Below are 23,553 nucleotides of genomic sequence, written 5' to 3' on the forward strand. Positions count from 1 at the left end.
AAATATATCTTATATTAAATTAAATCGACCGTTTGACTAGTTACCATGAAAGATTGCATATATGTTTCATGGAGAACTATTTACCACTTCGTTTTGCACGCCGCAAGATGGCGCTGAGCCTCGTCAACTTCTATACCATGCAACACAGGCTGGTATTGCTAGTACGAGAATAATTATTGTTAATTGTGTTCGATTTTTTTAACATTATTGTTTCTCACTTTGAAAGAAACAGCGACATTCATTGTATAAACTTATAACACTTGGTTTCCGACTTTGCAATGTCTATACATCCTTCCTGAGGCATGATATTCACTTCTATAATAAATCCAAACCGTTATTGTTCTATTAATAATTTTAAATCTCATTGATAAATAAGACTTATTACAAAACGTATGACTATATACCTAGATAATAAAACGTGGAACTAGGGTTTGTTGATTTTCATGCAGGATAAATAAAAAATTAAAGTATTTTCTATTTTATTACACATAACAAACAATTGGTGGAAAAAACAAAAAAATAGCTGCTCAGTTTCTTGCCGAATTTTCTCGATAGAATCTACATTCCGAACCTGTGGTAGCTTTATATTTAATTCATTACTGCAACACGACGATCCAAAATTCCTCTTTTGAGCATATATGAATAAATAATATTACTTAATGTCTGCTATGAACAGTTTATATCGCAGCTTTTTATTTATAGCACCATCGAAAATTACTTTAATAGATAATAATAAATTATCAAATACAACAAATCATACTTACACGGTGCAGTTTTTTTTATATGATATAGGCGAACGGGTAAATGGACCACCTGATGGTAAGTGGACACCACCTTGGTCATTGCCACCTTGAAAAATAGTAACCATTTCTTAAATCACTAATGCGCCACGAACCTTGTGAACTGAGATGATATCGCCCTTCTTATTGTAGCTACATTGGCTTACTCACCTTTGCAACCATACTACGTTTTACTGTTTCGCTGTAGAATATGTGACCTACCTAGACGGACTTTCACAAAAGCCAAGTAAAACTTTGTTTTAGCGATATAAGCCATATAATACTAATTATTATATATTTATATCAGGGTTTTGAAATTAAACTAAATCTATGTAAGTAGAAACGTGTCAGCCGCCCCGTAAATGGTATCCGATCGTACTAAAAAGAATCGATGAAGCCTTTTTTCACGCTTCTTCAGAGTTTAGGTGAATTTTAATCTCATAAAGAAATATATGAAAACGCTGTAAACTTATAATCCATTACATACATGCAATCTTAGGAAATTATAAAGCTCGATGTCTTTTTAGATAACGTTAATATCGTCTAAATAAAATAAGACGATCATTGTTGCTTAATTAATTGATAACATCATTACTTGAGAAATAAACTCAATGCTTTTTTTTATAGAACAGGAACAATGCTGACTGTATTTATTAAATATAATAATATAAAATGTATGAATTTATTTTTAAAATAAATATTACATATATTATTATTTTCTTATTTCCTGTAAATAAGTGTTAGAAATATTTAAGTTTTTTTTTATGGCTTAGGCTCGTATCTTAAACCACGTTTTTAGTTGAGATCCACGTGTCTAACTTTTGGTTCCTTTGTGCCACAACAATGTTTGTATTTAAAAAAATGTTATAAGTAAAAGAAAAGATTATTACTTACCCCTTTATTATATTCTTAGAAGAACGTCTCAATCTTCTAAATCGCCAAGTCGGCTTAATAGACTGCTTGCTTATTGTTTACTTATTATAGTTAACAATACCTCCTACATTCTTCATCTCAGAATTAAGGTGTAGATACTTTTTAAAATATTATTATTTTTGAAAATGTTAATCTCACTATTTGTAAATTAATTAATAGATATTATATTTTTAAAAGAAATGTGAAGATTGTTAAATACGATAGTGGTGATTAAATGTGACCCACTCGTACCAAATTATATAGGTATACTTTTAATCTTTTTCTTTCGCTAGGAGTCTAGACATTTGATTGACTACGAACCTTTATTGTGTGTTCTGATTATAAGATTATAGAGACCTCCCCCCCCCCTTACAATTAGAACACAATAAATATGCTAAATTAATTAAAATATCAGTAAGATTTTTATTTATTTCTGTTTATTAAGCTTTGCTGTTTAATAACATATTGTATATATTTTGCAAGCCTTTTTAGACAATAATCATCACAAATTATAAGAAGTGAGCTTTTAAATTTTAAATAAAGTATTAACTTTCAATTCTCAATAATGTTAAGTTTCTTTATTTAAAATACTTTAAAAGTTAAATAAAACATAAATGTAAGTCGTTCATATATTTAGATATGCCGTTGATGTCTTTTGTTGGCACTGACGGCATCGATTTAAAACGTTGACGTATCAAACTTAGGTGGATTGTACTTAGCTGGATTAAACTTGACGTAAAATAAGTATTATGTAAGTAATAAAAAAATACATTCACATGTAAATGAAATTTATATGTAAATTTAATTTATTTAACAATATTTAAATTTTAAAGATTATGTAAAACAAACGAATCATATTACTATTTACTATAATTTATATATGTCAAGTTGGAGTATATTTTATGGATTAAGGTGCATAGTTAATAAAAGAGAATATTCTTTAATAATAATTAATTACTTCTGTAAGATGGTATATTATAACGAGGTGTATGTACCTAGTGCCTACTTGTGTATACTTACACTGGCTTACAGAAGCAACTGATGATTAATCAACCTCGCTTGCAATGATGACCAATTAAAGTTAAAAAGGTTTTCTTTTTATTTCAAATGGTTATTTTTACTTTTCATGATTTTTATATTATATGTAACATTTCTCAACTCAAATTCATAGCTTTATTCTCTTGACATAACTCCTTACTCTTTGGAAGAACATTTTTTTTTTATTCAGTTATACTTATTTAATTTAGAATTGTATGAATCTATCGATGATATGATGAATACCTCTGGCGGTATCTCTCGTTTCAGTTAAATTTATACAAAAAGATAGGGCATAGCAAGAAATTCGCAATCAGCTGCTGAGGATGGAAGTTGAAATAAAACAACATTTTTTTTTTACATTATATTTATATTTACTGACAGACCTGTCACAGGTGACGAGCTACAGCATTAGAGCAATGATAGTTGTGATAGTACAATAATCGTAAACGGAATCCGTAACTTGGCTCAATCGTACGTACTACTACTAAATGTAAATAATACAATTGAGCTAAAATTTTGCCAATTAATATATATTAAAATTTAGTTAAGAATATTTCATCTAATAATATTAAAAAAATTTTATTTGGCAAAACTTGAGAATAAATAAAACATCGCATTGCTGTTATTAAGTTTAGGTATACGATATTTCCATACGTTAAAATGTCACGTCGCTAATGATGCGAATCGGAAACGAAACTCGTACATTCTCACATATGGAAATATCAACGCATAGCATAAAGTATCAACCGTTCGCTGTGGCGATGTGACAGATCTGCCACCTATCACTAGAATAAACTATCGAGACTTAACTCTACTACAATTCTAGACAAAGCCCAAGTAATATCAAGTAAAATGTCGTAGCTCGTTGCTACAAAAGCTAAACTTGTATTCAATTAATACTGAGAGCTAACACTTTAAATGTATTTATTACTTTCAATCCCGTGACATCACTTGGCCTTCATCTAGCAACAGTTTAATTTCGCACTACGCTTATAGTAAACAAATATAATTAAAATCAATGAAAACGCATGCTGTCAACGTTCCTGCTACAAATGCGTTCGACTTACAAGGGAATAATATTTAAATGAAAACAACATCTTATCGTATTTATCCTCTCAATTTTACTCAATCGATTGTAACAGAAATCATCTGGTAACTGATAATTAAATTAAAACATTATACACAAACATAATCACTTAATCTTACAATTTATCATCCTTATGTTACTATTTTCATAAACTTGAAATCACTACGAACTTATGTCAAAATAAAACTATCGATGGATACAATAATAGAATATGATAAATAACAAATTTATCGTTTAATATTTACATCAGTTACATCTATACATCTATCCGACACTACTAGTGCGTGTTTTAAACAGTACAAGAAAGACAAATATGTCTGCTAAAATATATCTGAAGACGAGCGTCAGGCCGCAAAGCAACGGGTCCGCCTGCGGTAAATAAAGAAGATTTTACATGAAGGCAAGATGAGGTATTCGTTTAGTCGGCGACGCCCGTCGGACCGCGGCCCGCGCCCTCACAACACTCTAAACACTATTACTCGTTATTTGAGGTAGTTATGTTCCTTATTATGTCACTATTACAATTATTGCTATGATGAAAATATTTCTGTTATACAAAAATTTTCTCAACAGTCTAGTAAAATTTTAACATATTTTATTATTATTTTACCTATTATGATATAAATGTTAAATGTTAGCCATTTACTTTTATATAGTTAAATATAATTTATTATTTGTTTTTCGGGTCGCAGGCATTCTTAACCAATTACCTCAAGTTTTATTATTCCTGTTACTTAACCTTTGTTATGATAATTTATGTATAAAATCGTAAATAGTTCGCTTTTATCTCCCACTATCAAAATGTAAAATTGTTTATGAAGTAATTGGCTATCGAATAGATACGTTTTGCGACAAGACGTCTAAATTGTACATAGAAAAATTTCATATTATTAGTAAACTATAATTATTAAATTTGTAAATATATATATTAAAGGATGAATCACGTATTCTATTATAGATATATTCAGTTATATTTTGTTCTGAATTTAACGAGACAATTTAATGTATTTCATTTACTTATTTGTATATATAGTCACTGATGAGGTAGATTAGCATTGTTAGTGTAACTTTACTTGTATAAAAATATTTCTGCAATATAATCAACAGTCAAATACAAACATTATCAAAATTAATTCGATACAATGTTCATATTGCACTTTATTTTTAATGATTATTCGGTACTAATGAATATACTACAGAATATATGACTTCGAGAAGAGCTTTTCAAAATATTTAACTTGTCCGAAATTGCAAATGGAGTAGTCAATTGAGAACTACTCGCTTTACTAATTACGTTTTCGTAACACGTGCCGCTCACCACGCGGAGCGACAATTACTTGAACGAACATAATGATATATAAAAAGAAAAATATTTTGAATAGCCTGCGCACTAGGACCTTCTTTTCATTCTTTATCGAGTAAATCCATCCACATCTTTATATATTATGTACAAAGTATTCAATTATGTATCCCTTATTTCATCATTCAGTACCTAAGTCAATAATAATAAACATGATATTTTATTTATTATTATACAAAAACATTTACATTATTATTAAAATTATTGCTAGAGAATTTAATTATTAGGCTAAAAATGATTAAAGTTAAATTATTTCGCAACAGACTGTTGGCGGATTTAATTTGGCAACGTTTAGGAAGACTACTTACCTACCACTAACGAAACAGGAATGTTTAAACTAAATTCGTTCAAATAATATATTGGTAACTTAAATTGGACATAAATTATTATTAATTTTTAAGAAAAATTCCGAATTTCGTCAACTACGTAACAGTTAAAACAAATGTCAACAGACTAAATAATAAAAATAGGAAGCACCGGGAAAACATTAGTATAAGTAATAATCAATATGATAATTTATATCTAAAACAAAAACGACAATTATAACACCTACTCAAGCTGTGTTGTGGGAGCTACCGCGCGCATCGAAACAACCAGTCGAAGACTACTGAAGAAATACAATGGCACATTATTATGAGAACTTTTACAACAACTTTACTTTTTAAAAACAATTATATAGTTGCTATGAACTTCCATCGAGATCCTATATCATTAACATTTATCTAAATGTTTTCTTAATTAAGTATGTCATAATTTGATCAAAATACGTTAAAATATTTCTGCATCAATTATAAAACTAATTCGATTTATTGTAATTGGACTAAAACATATGCAACAAGATATTGTTTGAAATTAAACAAATTAATAAAAATAATTTCCACGGCACTTAAGTAAATAAAGGTCTGGCATTGAGTCCCAAATTAAATTATTTACAAAAAAACATATTCTAATTAATTCACCGCGACGACGCGTATTCATCAAAAATATTAACAATTATAATTAAAACGTAATTTTTTTTAACTAAAACCGTCTATGGTCCATAATTTACAATTATTAAAAGATATGTACTGATTAAATGTCTAAAATGACAACCATTCAAATCACCTAATGTAAGAATCACCTGATATTTTTTATCTAACTAACACTACTATATAATAGTAATTCATATGGTAAATGATATGGATCGGTCTATAAATTATTGCGGAATATCATTCCGACGTCGTGTAATTACATGTTTAGCGCCCAGACACCCAGACATGTAAAGTCACCTTGCACCGAATACAAGGTTAGATTGAATGAACAACAAAAAAACAGCTGGCGAACAAAATGCATGCGTCGGAGTCGATCCGCAGCTACGTTAAAAGGACAAACAGATCTATAACAAAGTGCTATGTTTAAATGTTATTAACTATATAAATATTATTTAATTGTCATTAGAAGATTTTTTTCTTTTGAAAATGATATGTGTGAAATAAATTTAACTAACGTATTGACCAAAATGACCAAATATATAATGATATTTTTGAAGCCGTTTATGAAGAAGAAGGTGACGTCGAGGAGATTGACGATGTTGACGATCGCATATTCTTTTTCATATGTGTATCAAAATGCTTAACCATGTGATCCTTCCTTATAAATCCTTTACCGCAATGATCGCAGGCGAAGGGTTTGCAACCAGAATGCAAGCACATATGTCGGCGTAAATCTGTCTTGTGGTTGAAGGATTTTGGACATTCAACACATTTAAAGGGCTTATTGTCTGCATGTTTCAAGTAGTGGCCTTCATAAGAAACGTCATCCGAAAATCGTTTGCCACAGCGGTCGCATTTAAAAGGCTTAGCACCCGAATGGAACGTTTTATTATGCTGTGTAAGATAACACGCTTTATTGAATAATTTGTCACATTCATAACATTTATGGATTGTCACAGGTGCGGCCTTTTTTAATTGATTCCTTTCAGTGAGTGGTGTACTTGGTACCGTCGACGAAATTGAAGGCGAGCCATGGTTTTCATTTTCAGCCTTAGCACTTTCTGGACTTGCTGGTGACTTCATTTGAGCTCCATAATTTTCTTTATTAGCATAATCCATAATATCTTCTATTTTTAAAATCTGAAGCTCACTCGAGTCAGTCCTTAAGAGGTCATCCTCTCGTTTGATTGTTTTACCGCCTACCGCATAGCCATATGGGTATACTTTTATATTATCTGTATTGTAACTAAGAACATTTTCCTTATTAGCTTTAGGTGAAAAACAATAATCGTAATCTAATGATTGACCACCTATATCAATACCATTGTACTGTATCGGCGAATGGACTGGATCGACAATAATGTAACCGGCGGTAGATTCGTCGGTAACAACTTGACCCCCCACGTTAGGTGATGTAATGTTAGAAACATAAACGCTAAAGCTCTGCGTTTGGAGCTGCGAAAAACTTGGCAAGCGTCCGCTAGCAGGCTGATTCAACGTTTCTTGTTCCATAACCTCGACTACCCCTGGTGCAGATTCACCAAAAGTAGCCGGATTGGCTATAGGCAGGTTGTTGATAGCCATATCCATAACGTGGGGGGCCATCCCGTTTGGGTAACTCGGTGCTATAGTCTGCTGAAAATTCTGACCCAAATATAATGGGGTGTGAGTGGGGTCCGGTACCGAAGGCCCCAAAGGATCCGTAGACCTCGGGTTGTATGGATTGACACCCAAATGGCTGAACGGTGGTAGCGTGTGTGCCGTAAGTGCCGGCGTACTCTGGGTTAGAACTGGCGTTGAAATATTGCTGGTTGACACTGATAGCAGGCCCCTCATATGGTGATTTTGTGAAACAGAGGGACCTGCTTCCCCGTTTGGGGGATTCACGCCAGTAGACATTGTAGGACCTTTCGGCGCTTGAGGATTATCATTTGGATTTCCTATACCCGGTGGTTGACTACCCATGTTTATGGGATGTGAAACAATTTGATGTTGTAAAGGGTGATTAGCTAAAGGATTATTGCTGAAATTATTATCTAAATTACCCTGTTGAAGATGTGTATACGGTGACTTGGACTGCATGGCGAGTACACGATGCGAGCGCTCGAAGTTTTGCGATGTGTAAGGCGATTGTATAGCGCCTTCGTCTACACTTCGACTGTCGTCAGATGGGATAGGACTTTGAGTATTTGAATCAACACTCTGTTGTTGAGCGCGATTTTGCAGTGAGTCACGACTTGGGTGATGGTGGCTTGAAATTGGCATCGTCGCTGGATCTGGTTGCCCCGATGATCTCACCGCATTTTTATGAAGTGTAGTATTATAGTGCCTTTTTAAATGACCCGAACTAGTGAACCATTTATTGCAGGCCGTACAATTGTAAGTTTTCGGTCTTCTTGCTTCATTCGATTTCCAATTGGCACCTTTTCCTCCAATAGATGGAAGAGATGATGAAGTAGGATTAGCAGGTTGTGTACTTGTTATTTGTGGAGCTGAAGGTGAATCATATGGTCGATAAGGTGGTTTCATATCCGAATTAGTCGAAGCAACATTTCCAGAATAATCAGATAATGGTGGCATCTGGACACCCGGATAAAGTTTTTGTTCCACGTGCATAAAAGGTTTTTGTTCATGATGTACTAAAAATTTTTCTTGTGAGTAACCAAATTTTTGATCAGGATGAAACATTTTTCCTTCTGCAGAATAAACCTTTTGTTGTTCCGCAAACATTTTCTGGTCTTTAAACAAAGATACGTCCCCATTAAGCTGCGGGTTGTTGTATAGCTTTTGAGTTTCCCATGGCATCATTGGAACAGTTCTTGTATTAACCTCACGAACTTGTGTATGTGTCTCTTCATAAGGCGTATTCTGTTGATCTCCTTCATTTCCTTGATATACCACTTTTTGAGAGTCCAAATCTAGTATATCTGAAGATTCTTCATGTTCTTCCTTAACTTTTACAGTATCGTTTTGATAACCAGAATTATTATATGATTTCGCAGAAAACTGTTGAAAAGGCATAGGTGCTGAAACAGCAGCAGCACTCGTTCCTGCATGCGCCGAATTGCAATGTTCATTAAGCTGGACAGCAGATTCACAAACAAATCCACATTTGTCACATTGGTTGGGTGATGGTGATGGAGTCGGTTGATTTAGTGGTTGACCGTAAAGTGGACTTGAAGAGGATACTTGCGATACGCGGTCTTGCATATTATAAGGATGGAAGCGATTTGGCTTTTGATAGTCTTGGTTATATTGAGATTGCTCCCAATTAATTTGTTCTGCGTGTTGATTTTGTGGAAAATTAGCATGAGAAAAATTGTTACCGAATTGCGCTCCTGGAGAAAAGTTCGTTTGATCCGGGTTTTGATATGGTGACGGAGCACTGTGATAGCTCTGTGGTGTTGCCGGATGCGGAAATTGAACTGTTGTTTCTGGTGTAGCCCGGTGTTGAAATTCCGGGCTTGGTTTGGTGATCATGCTGTCGCTGGAGTCGGCTGGAGCCGACACTGTAGTCTCGTTCTTTACTTTTGCACCGTTATTGTTTTCCGAATCATTTTGTGTGTTCTGTGTGCCCCACTTCACGTACAAATTCTCTTTATGATATTGTAAATGCACTTCCAGAGAGTCCACGGTATCCAAATATAGGTCGCAGACCTTACAATGGTAATCTCTCGACGGTAAAGTCGACGAAACGGTGTTGTTGTTAGCCATTTAAACCATTAATCTAAGGGAGAGCTCCGTCTCCTCCAACGAAAAAAAAATAAAAATACGACACTCCCTTTCTCGACGAACATGTAGTCGACGCTGCATGAATCAGGCGCTACAGGTTAAAGTCATGGTCGCGTTATCTCCCAGGCGAGTTAACTTATACTAGGGCAGTGTTCTCAAAGAAAGTTTTCGCGGCATTGCAGCGCGCGGGCGGGCGGCGCGGCCACGTGCGCGGTGTAAACACTCCAACGATGCGAAATATTGCCGAAACAAACTTCGAGTTAACGTCCGAAACCACAATATGCTTGAGTTTATACGTCGCACAGATTGTCTATTTATAATAAAAATATTCTACGTTTTAAGTCCGTAATAACTAATCACAAAACCATCAAGTCTTAGAAACAAAGTCTATTCAACTAAAATCACAGCAAGGTTTATTTTAATTGTAATTTGGCACTTGTTTATAACGCGAAAAAGTGATGTGTTGTTATAGTTTATAATGAGGCGGCACGGACGCGACGCGGGTCAGCCGCCGGGTACGGACGCTGTGAACGTATACTAACAACTGACAGCCTTCCCGAAGTCGCCTTCGGGGGCATGACTTCAATAACAATTCGCAACGTCGTCCCCCACCGAGGCGTAAGTGCGAGCGAGACCGTCGTGCGGTGATGAAGTTATCGCTTCTTCGTCCTTTTGTGTGTCCTGAGTAGAAGCGAGACGGTGTATAAAGAGGGGAGGCGGGTGCGCGCGGGAAGGGCCCGGTCCTACGCTTTCTCAAAATTGAAATGCCCGGTCGAAATGTCCGGTGATGCTGCGTCCTGCGTCCGAGTAGGATAGCGATAGCACCCACCCTTACAATGCGGGACGCTTTAGCTCTGCGACTAAATTTTCTAAATTTAAATCTTATTTTATAATATAGTTGTAAGATAGTATGTCTTTAATATTAATAAGTTTAGCGATAAAACATTTTGGTTTCAAAACTACTTTTTACTCTAAAATAAAACAATAAATGCAATTAATAACGCTTGTCATACATTTAAGTCCAACACGTTATGCGACTGGCGAGTAGTTTTAAAATGTTATTTCCTTGTATAAAGTCAATGACCGAAATAGAATAAAAGTTATTAAAACAACAAATAAAAGATAAATAAGTCTCAAGGTTTTAAAAATAATATATTTTACAATAATATGAAGAGTAATAATCGTTAATTCTTTTAACGGGTGAATTCGATCCTTAAAAATGTTGACCTATTTTGTACTATAATTGTAATATATCAAACTTGCTTTTTGAATGGCAAAACATGCAGGGATACAAATATTTTACATCGACAAGTTAGAGGCCTGCAAACGCAAGCATCCATTTCTTCAATATTAAAAAATGTTTTTTGCATAAAATAAAATTACGGCGATGCTAAATATTTTTGATTTCATAAATTAAAGGAAAATTTTAAACGAAATTTATAAAAGGAAAATTTAAATATAGAAACCATTGGTCAGGACCATGCAAACTATGAGGGGTGTCGACATCGATTTTCTCGGACTATGCCGATCGCTTCACATCCTCCCCTACCTACTCGGAATCTTCTTACCCTCTATACACATTATGGACGACGGACCTCTGGTTCATTTAAATAGTTCAATTTATAATACGCCATTTTAAAAGGATTCATCGTCGTTACTAAAATCTTAATATTACACGACAGGAAGTAATTTTATTTAAAAATCAAAACCTACATACATACATGATATAATATAATTTACAAGTAATGAACCTTATGTCTATTTTTAAAGTAAATATTATTCACGAATAAATAAATAATAATCAAAGTGGGCCAAAAGAATCTTTCATGGACTTTTATTATGAGTTGGGGCAGTATACGAACTGACAAAACAAACTTGTATCCCGAGAAGTTTACCAGCGAACCCTCATTTCAGATCTGAATATGCCTTTCTTAACTCTTTTAATTAGAATGTCTTAGCTTTATGGATATATATTTAAATTAAAAATATACAATATTTGTTAACAAAATGAATTTTAATCTCATACAATACAAAATACAAATATAATACAAAAAATGTCGAATTCTTTAAAAATCTTAAAAATAAAAAGTAATACTTTTTAGTAAGAGGCTTACGAATATTTATTGACAAAGATCATAAAAAATAGTTTATATTGAGAATCTAATCTTTTAATATATAATTACAGACACAAGTGACAATGTAACATCTTATTTTATGAGTAACATCTTAGTTCTCAAGGTTGGTGGCGCATTGGTGATATAAGCGATGGTTAACATTTCTTACCGTCTGTTTCATCATTCGTGACCACTTACCATCAGGTGACCCATATGCTCGTCGGCCTTCCTAATCTATAAATTATAATAAACTTCACCTGTAACAATCACATTATTTAGAACTACACTAATGAACGAAAATAAAACTCGATTTTATGATTCTTTAGAAATAATATTCTTTAGAAATAATATTTTTAAATAATAACACAATAGAAAACAAAAATAATAACACAATAGAAAACAAAGCGTTAGTAAACCTTATCTGTCCTAGGAAGAAAGCAATAAAATTTACTACGATAACATTCACTCAATTTTTCTTATCTGACGTCATTCTCAACGCCATCATTATGTTTATGGCGTTGCAACTATTCATTATAGTCTTAGCGCAAAGAACAAATAAATTTACAATACTGTTCAGCAGAAGTAGTAAAGCACCGATAAAAGTTAACTTCGGCAATCCTTTTCAATTGAGCCGCATTGTTATTATTTTTGAATATTACGGGAATTATGTCTTCTCACACTATTAACAAATTTATATTATTTTGCATCAGAAATACTAATTGCTTGATCATATTTAATTATGAAAGTATATTTGTTGGATGTTGGATCGATTAATACATTTAATAAACATTTGATTATTTTTTGTTAAATGAAACAAACTCTTTATAAATTCTCACTATGTTTCCCTTGTCGATCGACGAAGGGAAACATAGTGAGGAAACCTGCATGAGTCTAATTTCATTAAAATTCTAACACATGTGTACCACCAACCCGCATTGGCGTGTTGGAATAAACTCCAAACGTTATTTTCAAAGGGAAAGGACACCATAGCCCAGCTGTGGGATTTTCACAGACTGTGATTATTTTTTTTTTACTAAGTAATATTCTTCTATTGTAGTTTTTTATAAGATACGTGTTTTTTTTGAGAAATAACGTTCTTTATGCTTGTTGTTTAATAAAAAAAAATTGATTAGTCGATTTTAACATGAACTGAATACATATTTTAATATATGTATATAGATATCATCATTTGTCCTTAAGATATTCCAAAAAATATATATGGGCACACATATGTACAAAGAGAAAGAATGAAACCGTTCTTGTGATAACACAGATTAGATCATTCGGGATATCAAATCAATACAACAACAACAACTTTTCAAAGAATAAGAACTCAAAAATTAATAAAACGATACGTAATCTTTAGATCACATTTAATATAAAACTAAAAACTTAGTAACAATGTGTAAATGTCTCACTGCTAAGGAATCTTGTTCTTTTGAATAGAATATTTGGAGCTCATTCCACAACGCTGCTCCAATACGGCTAGGTGGATACACGTGTGCTAGATCATCCGGCACATACAGGTTTCCCTCCGGTGATTTCCTACGCCAGCGAGCACGAGATGAATCAGTAACACAAATTAAATACAACAAAACTCAGTGTTGCTTGCCTGGGTTTGAGCCCTCAATCTGGGATACTAGGGCTCGCGGATTACATCTAATATAAGACTTAATTTCATAAGCGATATTACAATTGCAATTTTTTTTATTTTAACCTTAATTCAATTAAATTTCCATATCACACACTTTCAAGAAATGATCTTGATGTTTGACACATGAATTAAACCTAACCCTAAAACTATCTACGCTGTCCGAATTATATTTTTAATAATAAATCCGACTTGTCAGGTATTTCAACAGTTACATCTCATTATAAATCTACATAGACATATTGCTCATTGCTTATGAACTTTCCATAACGATAAACCTAACAGATTGCAAGTAAAACAAGTTTAAAAAGATACCTCGTCGTAATTTAAAGCAACATAGATAAGTTGCATGCTCTAATGTATGACGCAGTATTGCAACAAATAGCCGACAGTTTTGATCACTAATTAGATTCAGTCTCCGATTTGACTTTAGTGTTGAGGTCACATTGATGAAGCAAATTCTAAGAACGCTCCCGTTCAGTATAACACGAATTGACCAGACGTGTTATTATTTAGTGATTACTAATCGCTATTTATATTAAGACCTTAAAATCGTTGATCGCTAAAAATATTTAATAAACATCACCGAGATTTTCAAGTTTTTTGAATTTAGAAAGGCAGTCTTTCGAATGGGAGGTTTACCTAGGGAAAAGGAGGTTAACTACCCCTTATAGTCGTCAAAGCTTCACAAACCTTGGGAACTAAGATGTTATATCCCTCATGCCTGCAGTTTCACTGGCACACTCATCCATCAGACTGGAACACAAAATTACTAAGTATCGTTGTTTGGCGGTAGAATATTTTATGAGTGGGTAGCTACCCAGTTTGGTTTTTACAATATCCTACGACTAAGTGGTTAAAACCTTTAAAAATAAATTCGTTTTTTCTTTGAAATCTTTAACAGTTTTAAGACCGAACAGAATTATATAAATATTGTTATTAAATCGTGTTTATTAATGACCTTTTTTAAAAACTTGTCATAGAGAGTCGAATCTAATAAAAAATATCACAAAAATACTCTTAAACTTAATCTGTAATTTAAATTTATTGTTGAGTTTTAATTAAAATAATCACAATCGAGCTCAACTATTAAAATAACAGCTAAAATAAATGTTGTCCTGTCTGTGCATATACCAATTGTTGAACAATTATATAGAAGTTGATGTGTTGTAGCGCCATCTATTGGCGAATTACAACAAAGTAGTTAAAATAAAAATTGGTCCAAGAAAAATATATGAGACAATTTTCTTGGTGATCAAATACACATTTACGAAGTCAAATTAAATCAAACATTACCACCAGCATTCATATTTATTCAATATAACATATAAATATACATTTAACAATAGAAATCTGTTTAAAATGAATCGTTGTTGAAGGTTATAAAAATCAGCTTCGTAACATGAGAAACCAAACACCCTTAGAAATATAAAATTGCGACGTTGTCAAATTTACTAGAGCGCATCAAAAAAATGCAGCGAGTAACATCGCACTACCTCCTACACCACGCACACAAGTGAATAGCAGGTGTGATGTTATAAAGAAACTCACACAGCCACATAACTTGCACCCCTAGAGATGTTTTCCTAGAAATGCTTTCCCACACAGGCACATCTGTGTCGGTGTGCAATTATCTATTAAAAAAAGTACTAGCTCGGCCACCCGGCCACCGAATGAACATCGTCTACGATGGACATTTGCGTGCAATTTAGAAAGTTGGTATTAAGTTGAATATTATAACCATAATGTTGTTTTACATAATGATACAAAAGTTGTTTTAGAACAGTTTCCAAATTTAAAAAATAGTTTTTATTTGTTTATTCACATAACAAAGGATATTTGTATATAATACAATAGCAAAATTCATATCATAATATGCATTTATATCATCAATCATAGCGTTGCATTCACAAAAATATTGATTTGGCCTTGAGCATATTCTGTTTAAATCAAATTTAGTAATATATAACATTTTAAATCGTAATCAAAAATAATTGCTCATATTATGTATACTGGGAACTTACAAAGTTAATGTTAATATTTTTCTTATCAATTTAAATAACAATTGCTTTTTTTAATACATAATAGATTAGAAATTATTAAGTAAAAACGATTTTATAAATCGTACTCGAAAGATTCGACGTAATAATAGTTGAAAGATTCACGCAGCTATAAAGGGATGGGGTGCAGAGGAATGCAGCGTAGGTAAAAAACGGTTTACAGTTAGCCGCGGGGGTGGCTGTTTACAACCGGTTTCTGAACCTCGAAGCACTGTCATTTTAACCAACATTGTTATTTCCAACGTTTTGAAAGCTGTATATATAACCATTTGATTATTATTAGACTATATTTAAAGTTTATGTTTTTTTTTCTTAAATTAGGAATTAATAATGATGCTAAGAGAGTTAAAGTCAAAAGCATTTGCTATTTTTATCAGTAAAAAAAACAAATTTAAATTAGATATATTATGCTACTTTACAGCTGACTTTAATGAAAAGGTAAAGTCGTGTAAATTATACCAAAAAAGAAATATATTTGAAGGACTTCTACTAATCGTTCAGTAAAAGATATCTTTATAACTTAATCACTAAAGTATTTCAAAGTAGTTTGTTAGACTTCAGTACTAAAAAAAATCAGATAGAACTTTAAGGTTATTAGCTTCCAAAGTTTTGCAGGAAAATATATATGTATTATATAGAAATATATAAAATTGTAAAATTTTATCTTTTAATCCCTTTCGAGTGATGTTATACTAGTCGCAGTTACATTTCTTTTGTTTTTGAACTCGTTTTTGAACATTATAACACGCAACCTTCCACAAAAGCTATATTTCCTTCGGCGTTGCTTATATATTTTGCTATTTTCTGGCAATTCTTGAGATGACTCTATAGAATCCTTCCCACATGTTCTCGCTTTCTCGTCTTATGTAGTATTTATTCCTTTTAACTATTTGCTCGTGGATTGCCTTGCATATAATTATGGTTTCAAGATCTTCTCTGGATGTCTTAATCTTTTCCACATTTTTCGGTATGAGGTTTTTGTATGTTTGTTTGGACTTGACGTTTGTACAGGCTTACTTGTTTGCTTTTTAGTACTTAATTAATTAATTAACCAAACAGGAGTACTCAAGTTATTTAGCGGAGTCAATGGATCAAATGGTTTCAATGTTACTTTTAGACGCAAGGAGAAGACTAATAGTAATTGCGATCGGCTAACGTTATGCTTTGTCCTACTTTTCGGTTGGTCAAGAATTTTGAAGCTGCCATCGCGGATAACAACGACATTTTCTTACAACTGCTTCACGCACTTTTAAAATTAAATTTGCACAATAGGGTCCAGTAATTATCTTCCCTTCTGGCATGTAATCAATGAAATATTTTCTTCTCTATGTCGGATACAACTGACAGTTTGCTTTGATATTTGATTTTTTAATGTTTTTTTTAGCCTGACGTTGAATGAAATGAAATGCTCACGTTTATAAAAAAAATTTCTTCTACCAATGAGTTTTTGCTATCTCAAGATATCTTACTATCTACGGAACCAGCGAATATATTCAGGACTCAGGATTGTTTTAATAGTTAAAAAAATCGAAGACGTGCACTAAAAATTTAAATTTAAAAAAATATTTCAGTTTTTTTTCTTTTAAATCTTAAATAGAAACAACTTTATACGTATCAATGCATGATAAATATCTTATTATGTTATTTTTCAATATTCAACTTTATTCATGTTAAAAAATGCATTAATCTACTCTAGATAAACAAGACCTCTGAACATGGAAACAATTTTTTTATAATATTTGAAAACTTATTTACTTGCTTTATATACACATAGACAATTGCGAAAAACTAAAGTACAAAGAGTGTTATAACTTTTCATATGACAAATGTATAATTAAGATAAATAAAAACTTTCTATTTAAGATTTTAATATTTGTATCCAAAAAAAATATTATAAATGACCCTGTCACTTTATAGATGAGTCACAATAACTTTTTTGTTTAATAACTTAACTAAATATAAATGAACTAAAAATATAAACGACAGCTTTGATTTCTTTTATTTTAAGTTATATTTAAATAGTTATCAATAGTTAATTTAAAAAGTTACTATGAACATAAATTAAGACGTAGCTATAGAAATATATATAATACAAGAAGTATCGCGCTAACCTACGCTTCCTGCCGTATCCGATCCGAGTGTTACCCATACTAACATTTTATCTTCCGTTTTTTCTTTTTATTTTAAACACCTATTAATATATTCGTAGCTTTTGATCCCAATTACAAAGATTTAACGCCAAGTTTTGAGTATCGATTATACTGAAATAATAATACATTATACCTTAATTTTTTTTATTTACCAAATAAAGTTCTCGTCTCTCCCTCCCTCAACATCATAGCATGTTTATTTTGTTAATGAATGGATTATCTAATTCGATTGCCAATATTCAATGACCTTAATTGTTTTAGTATATCTTGTACGATTTTCCGGAATGTCAAACAAACTGAATTTTCCTTTTGTACTATCAATAAAACAAAAGTGTTCCTTCTGGTGAGAAGACGCGTTTAAAAAATACACCGAGCAAATAATATTTTGTTGAATAAAAACATAGATATGCAAAATCCTATTTACATAGTATTTTTTGGCGCATCGAGAAATTGATTTACTATTTAGGATTGTAAATTGAAAATCAGAACTGCACATTTCAAGGTTTGTGTAAATTAATGGAAAAAAATATCTTTCTCAATATTCAAATTGCAATATCGTAATGGAATTTGTGTCTGCGTCGTTTGGGTATCTGTTATACTATCATACGTTGTATTGACGATTGTTACCTACGGTCAATACTTTACGAATGTTTCTTTTGAGTTAAAATGATATTTTCAAAATTAATAAAGATTGGTTAAAGAATCTTGTCGATTTAGAACATTTAATTAAAACTTGGTGAGATTTGTGCTTGAAATCAAATTTTGACATCAATTTTGTATATAAATTACATATATGTCACAGTAAATGTAAATTATATGGTAAATATAACCATAGTAACCGGCCATTATTCATCATTACTTAATTACTTGGTAAATGTGATAAAACTGTGACATTCATCACTTTTATCGGTTTTTATTAATAATTAACTATCGTCTTTGGTAATGGTAATAAACTTCTTTAGTAGGTTTTAATTGATAACTAATATTTAGAAAATGAACGTTTGTGCTAAAAAATAATTAGGTAATAACGATTTCCTCCTGATCGATTTCGACCACGACGACCATTTTCAAGAGACTAGCCTGTGTGGGACGTGTTATGGTCCATAAGAATGTGCGCAAACACAGGCGCAATTCTTATTCACTAAGGCTACACTTTTGTAGGAAGCTGTCAATTCAGGTGCAAAGCTGAGCAAGCAGACCATATGCCGGTAGCTTTGAGAAAAGACTTCTGTGCCAGACTCTGTCAAAAGCTTTGTAGATATCGAGGCTGCCAGCCAACGATTCCCCATTCTTGTCTATAGCTTCACCCCAGACGTGCGTTACGTACGTTAGAAAGTCCCCTGTAGACCGTTTAGGCCGAAACCCGACGATCATTAATAAAACAGTGATCCTCTAGGTAATGGATCAGTCGGTTACTTTAGATCCGTTCCTTCACCTTACAAAGTACTGGAGTGATAGCTATTGGCCAATACTTTGCCGGGTCAGACCGATCCTCTTTTTTGGAAACCGCTTGCATATCAGCCTCTCTCCAAGCCTCCGGCACACATCCTTTAGAGAGAGGAAGATGGACCAGGCAAAGACAAGACACGGGAGACAGCTCCGCTGCACACTTCTTCAGTACTATAGCTGGATGCTATAGATCGAAAATAGTTCAGGTGCTGCATCAACGACTTTACTTGCTTTTCGAGGCACGGGAGTGCAAACACTGTCAATCTCTAAACTAAAACTCCAAACAAATTAAAATGATAAAATTACGGTAATTATTGGTAATTATTAATAATTTTCAAATTAGCACACTTACCGTAATATACAGTAAATACTGGTATTTTAACGATGAATAAAAAATTAAATGAATTTAAAATTAAAGTATGTGTTAGTTAAGTTTCTTGTAATAAAATAAACTAGAGGAAACAAATTAAAGTTACACCGTTAACTTTCGTTTCTTAGTTGTTCGTTGTTTAAACACTGATTTCACTTTTTCTGTCATTATTGATTTGTCAGTCACAAGAAAACAGTATTGTTTAAATATGGTATTTATAATTTAAATATTATTCAATGGAAATACAATAAATTGTTATTTATAAGAATCGTGACATGAACACTTTGCAAGGGAATATTAATGAGAGAGAGTAAGGTTTGGAAACGTTTTACTTTTAAATACGATATGTGTTAAATTTGAACCGATCTCCCTGCGGGCGGACGGTCATCAATTTGGCGAAGGGGGAGCAAGCCGGGCGAGCTCAGCCTCGACTAACCCCTTATTTTACATTTCACACTCCGGGAAAATCGTTAGAGAAATCTGCGTAACGTGCGTGTCCGAGACATACGCACACACCCTCACGCACGGTAGGCGCGCGTCCGAGCCACCCCAGCCCATCCTCGACTATATCGACCAAACTTCAAGAAATCCTCTTACCTATACGCACATGTGTATATGTAAATCGAAATTAGATACGGACGCGTCCACGTGAAATTTAAATTTCGTGATGCCAGTAATGCTCGCTTCGTATTTGTATGATTATAATTAATTATGGCCACTTCCTATTTTTATTGGTCTCTTGATCGTTTTGCCCTCGTACTTGTACGTTCATAAATTGAACTATATTTTAATTTTGACTTATTTTGCCTTTCAAGATTTTTTTAAATATATATATATATATATATATATATATATATATATATATATATATATATATATATATATATATATATTTGTATAATATTTTTACTTATAACACAAATGTAATATCCGAAAAATAATGATAACAGTTACCTATTTGATAGTTGCATTGCAATGTTGCTGCGAAATGGGAAACAAGACGAACAATTGAAAGATATTGCCTCAGGACTGCGTTCAGAATGGTCACATACAATATTACCGTACAATGTCACTATGCAAATGTATGTAGGAAGGCTTTGTGCGTACACACTTACGAACGCGGGGCGATGGGTGTCTTCTCCACATAATCCGAGCTTCCCCCGTAGGCCTCGCGCCTGCCGGCTCTTGCCAAAGATGGTCTACGCATGTGAGTGTACACACGCGGCATTTTCTCTTGAAGCTCGCCACTGGCTTTTAAAGAGGGTGGTAGGCGGCTGAGGAAGGTGGGAGCGGGCGAGCCGTTCCGAACGGGTGACCACGGTGGGCGGCGTGCGGACGGCCAAGCGGACCTACGTGCGTCTCCTTGTTCTGGCAGAGCACCGTGCTAACTACGACAAGCACATCGCAAGTCTACAGCATACCAGTGACGTCATCGCTGTGGCGTGCAACAGGTATTAAGCATCTTACTTAGTTAACGAGAGGATCATCTTTGATCCTTTGATCTTCCAACGATTAGGCAGTATGTAATATTCACGGTGCAGAAGTAATCAATTAAATACAAGCTTATCAAGTATATAAATTTTTCACTCCTAATATTCTATTATTTTTTAAATGCACACGGCAGCAGGCAATTGTGAAGGGCCAGACGGGTTCCATTTAAATGAGTGTACTCAGCGCCCTCGCGAAATGATAATCCTCTGTTCCCGAAATACCTGTAATAGATGTTAATTAGAGCCCTGCCCCGTACGATGTTAAGGAAAAATAATTTAAACAGGTCGTAATTAGAGATGTTTACATAACTGTAAAACAAATATTTTCTCAATTCTTAATATTTTTTTCCGGCCAAGGGTCGGGTTTAAGCATATTTATTTTTCTCAAAGCTAGAGAAAAAATCTAAAATTACATCTAAAAGGCGAGTACTGTTATTCGTTGCGAAGTGAGAGAAAAATATACCGGATGTTGTTTTGTAGATCGGGCTGTGAAGGAGGAGAGGAGCTCATTTTTCAGAGTTCATTTTTTGTTGCACTTGTTGCCTTCCCTGCCTGCGTTTTAACAGTTAATAGATCAAAATAATCAAATAATAATTAGCGTGCATATAGTAACTAAATATATCGTGTGCCATGTTTAAATTGAACAGGGTCGTGACGATGGGAGGCTACGGCTCGTTGGAATCGAACGCACGTCCGGGCTCTCCACCCTCAGGGTGTGTAGTGGACTTTTCGCTCAGCTTGATATATATTTTCCATTTCTCCCGATGTAGGCAACTGCGGCTGTCGGTTCCGGAAAGCGGTGGCGTTGCGTCCGAATTTACATGCGTCGTCCGGGAGCCCCCTTGATTGTTAACTCCGCTCCGCACGAATCCCATCTACGATCTGCGTATCTATCACCAACATAATCAAAATTAATTTAATTTTACCGTAACGCTATTCAGCTCAAAGAAACTAGATCCTGATTTAGTATAAATTATAGCATTTCATTTATTTTATTCTTATAATCAATAAATAACATTATCCATAAAAAATCCAGAAAAAATAATATTATAAGGGATTGAAAGACGGTTTATATCGTATTATTCTTTTAGTAAACTAAATTCGTCAACGTACTATAAAACAAAAAGAAACATACTATTCATTGATTTTACCCAAAAAGCCGAGGTGGCCCAGTGGTAAGAGCGCGTGAATCTTAACCAATGATCGTGGGTTCAGACCCGGGCAAGCACCACTAATTTTCTTGTGCTTAATTTGTAATTATAATTCATCTCGCGCTTTACGGTGAAGGAAAACATCGTGAGGAAACCTGCATGTGTCTAATTTCACTGAAATTCAGCCACATGTGTGTTCCTCCAACCCGCATTGGAGCAGCGTGGTGGAATAAGCTACAAAACCTTCTCCTCAAAAAGGGAGAGGAGGCCTTAGCCCAGCAGTGGGACATTCACAGCCTGTTACTGGTTTTACCCAAAAAATATATCAATTTTTATTTCAAATTACCCAAGGGTATGCGAGCAACTGCGAATAATATAAAAGATTACACAAACGTTTATAATATAATTTAAGGCAAAGTTCAGAAATCGTTCAACCGCTTTTAAAAAATGAAATGATTCTTATTTACTTACCGAATGATGCTAATTTATTCTTATCAAATAAGTAAGTTGAAACTGACAGCTCTCAAGTGTTTCTACTCTGTATTCAAAACATAAAATTTTGCCTACTTTACAAGTTTTACAACATTCCGTACCGTAACCGTAACAGCCTGTGAATGTCCCACTGCTGGGCTAAGGCCTCCTCTCCCTTTTTGAGGAGAAGGCTTCAATTATATTGTAATATCCGAATTAATAATTAAATACTTTTGGCATAACATGTGTTAACATAAAAATGACATGAATGTCAATCGTCATGAATATCTACCCAGAAATCAAACCAACAAAATTTTTACGACTTTGCTGTCTAGCTGACTATAATTGCGTCACATATTTATTCTAAGAACCAAATGCCACCTTTCTTACATTTATTGCTCTTCGATTAGACCTAATTTTAATGCACAAATATCATTATTATAGGGCTAAAACAAAAATATTAATATTACCGTACTATCGTATTACCATAATATACGTGTGTACCATAATATATGTAAAAAGAATAATGACACGGGTTGGACTTTTTAATTTATTCAGTGCATAGCCGAAGCAGCTAGTTAGATGTCATACATTGAACCCCCATAGCGATTGCATTTTCGTCCCGTTTTCAGCAATAGATAGACCGATTTACGAGACGTATATATATATAAATATATATATATATATATATATATATATATATATATATATATATATATATATATATATATACATATACATATTTATTTTATTAACGAAATTCTGTTT

The 23,553-nt window shown here is 33.3% G+C and overlaps 1 protein-coding gene across 1 annotated transcript; it reads right to left on the minus strand.

The window, feature by feature from the left end:
• Positions 1-6,363: 6,363 nt before the first annotated feature.
• Positions 6,364-9,866, minus strand: LOC126780258 (uncharacterized). Its single transcript, XM_050504569.1, has one exon. The coding sequence runs from the start codon at positions 9,859-9,861 to the stop codon at positions 6,709-6,711; it is 3,153 nt and encodes a 1,050-aa protein (XP_050360526.1). The 5' UTR covers positions 9,862-9,866; the 3' UTR covers positions 6,364-6,708.
• Between the last annotated feature and the right edge of the window lie 13,687 nt (positions 9,867-23,553).

Source organism: Nymphalis io, chromosome Z, assembly GCF_905147045.1.
Source record: "Nymphalis io chromosome Z, ilAglIoxx1.1, whole genome shotgun sequence".
Lineage (NCBI taxonomy): Eukaryota > Metazoa > Arthropoda > Insecta > Lepidoptera > Nymphalidae > Nymphalis > Nymphalis io.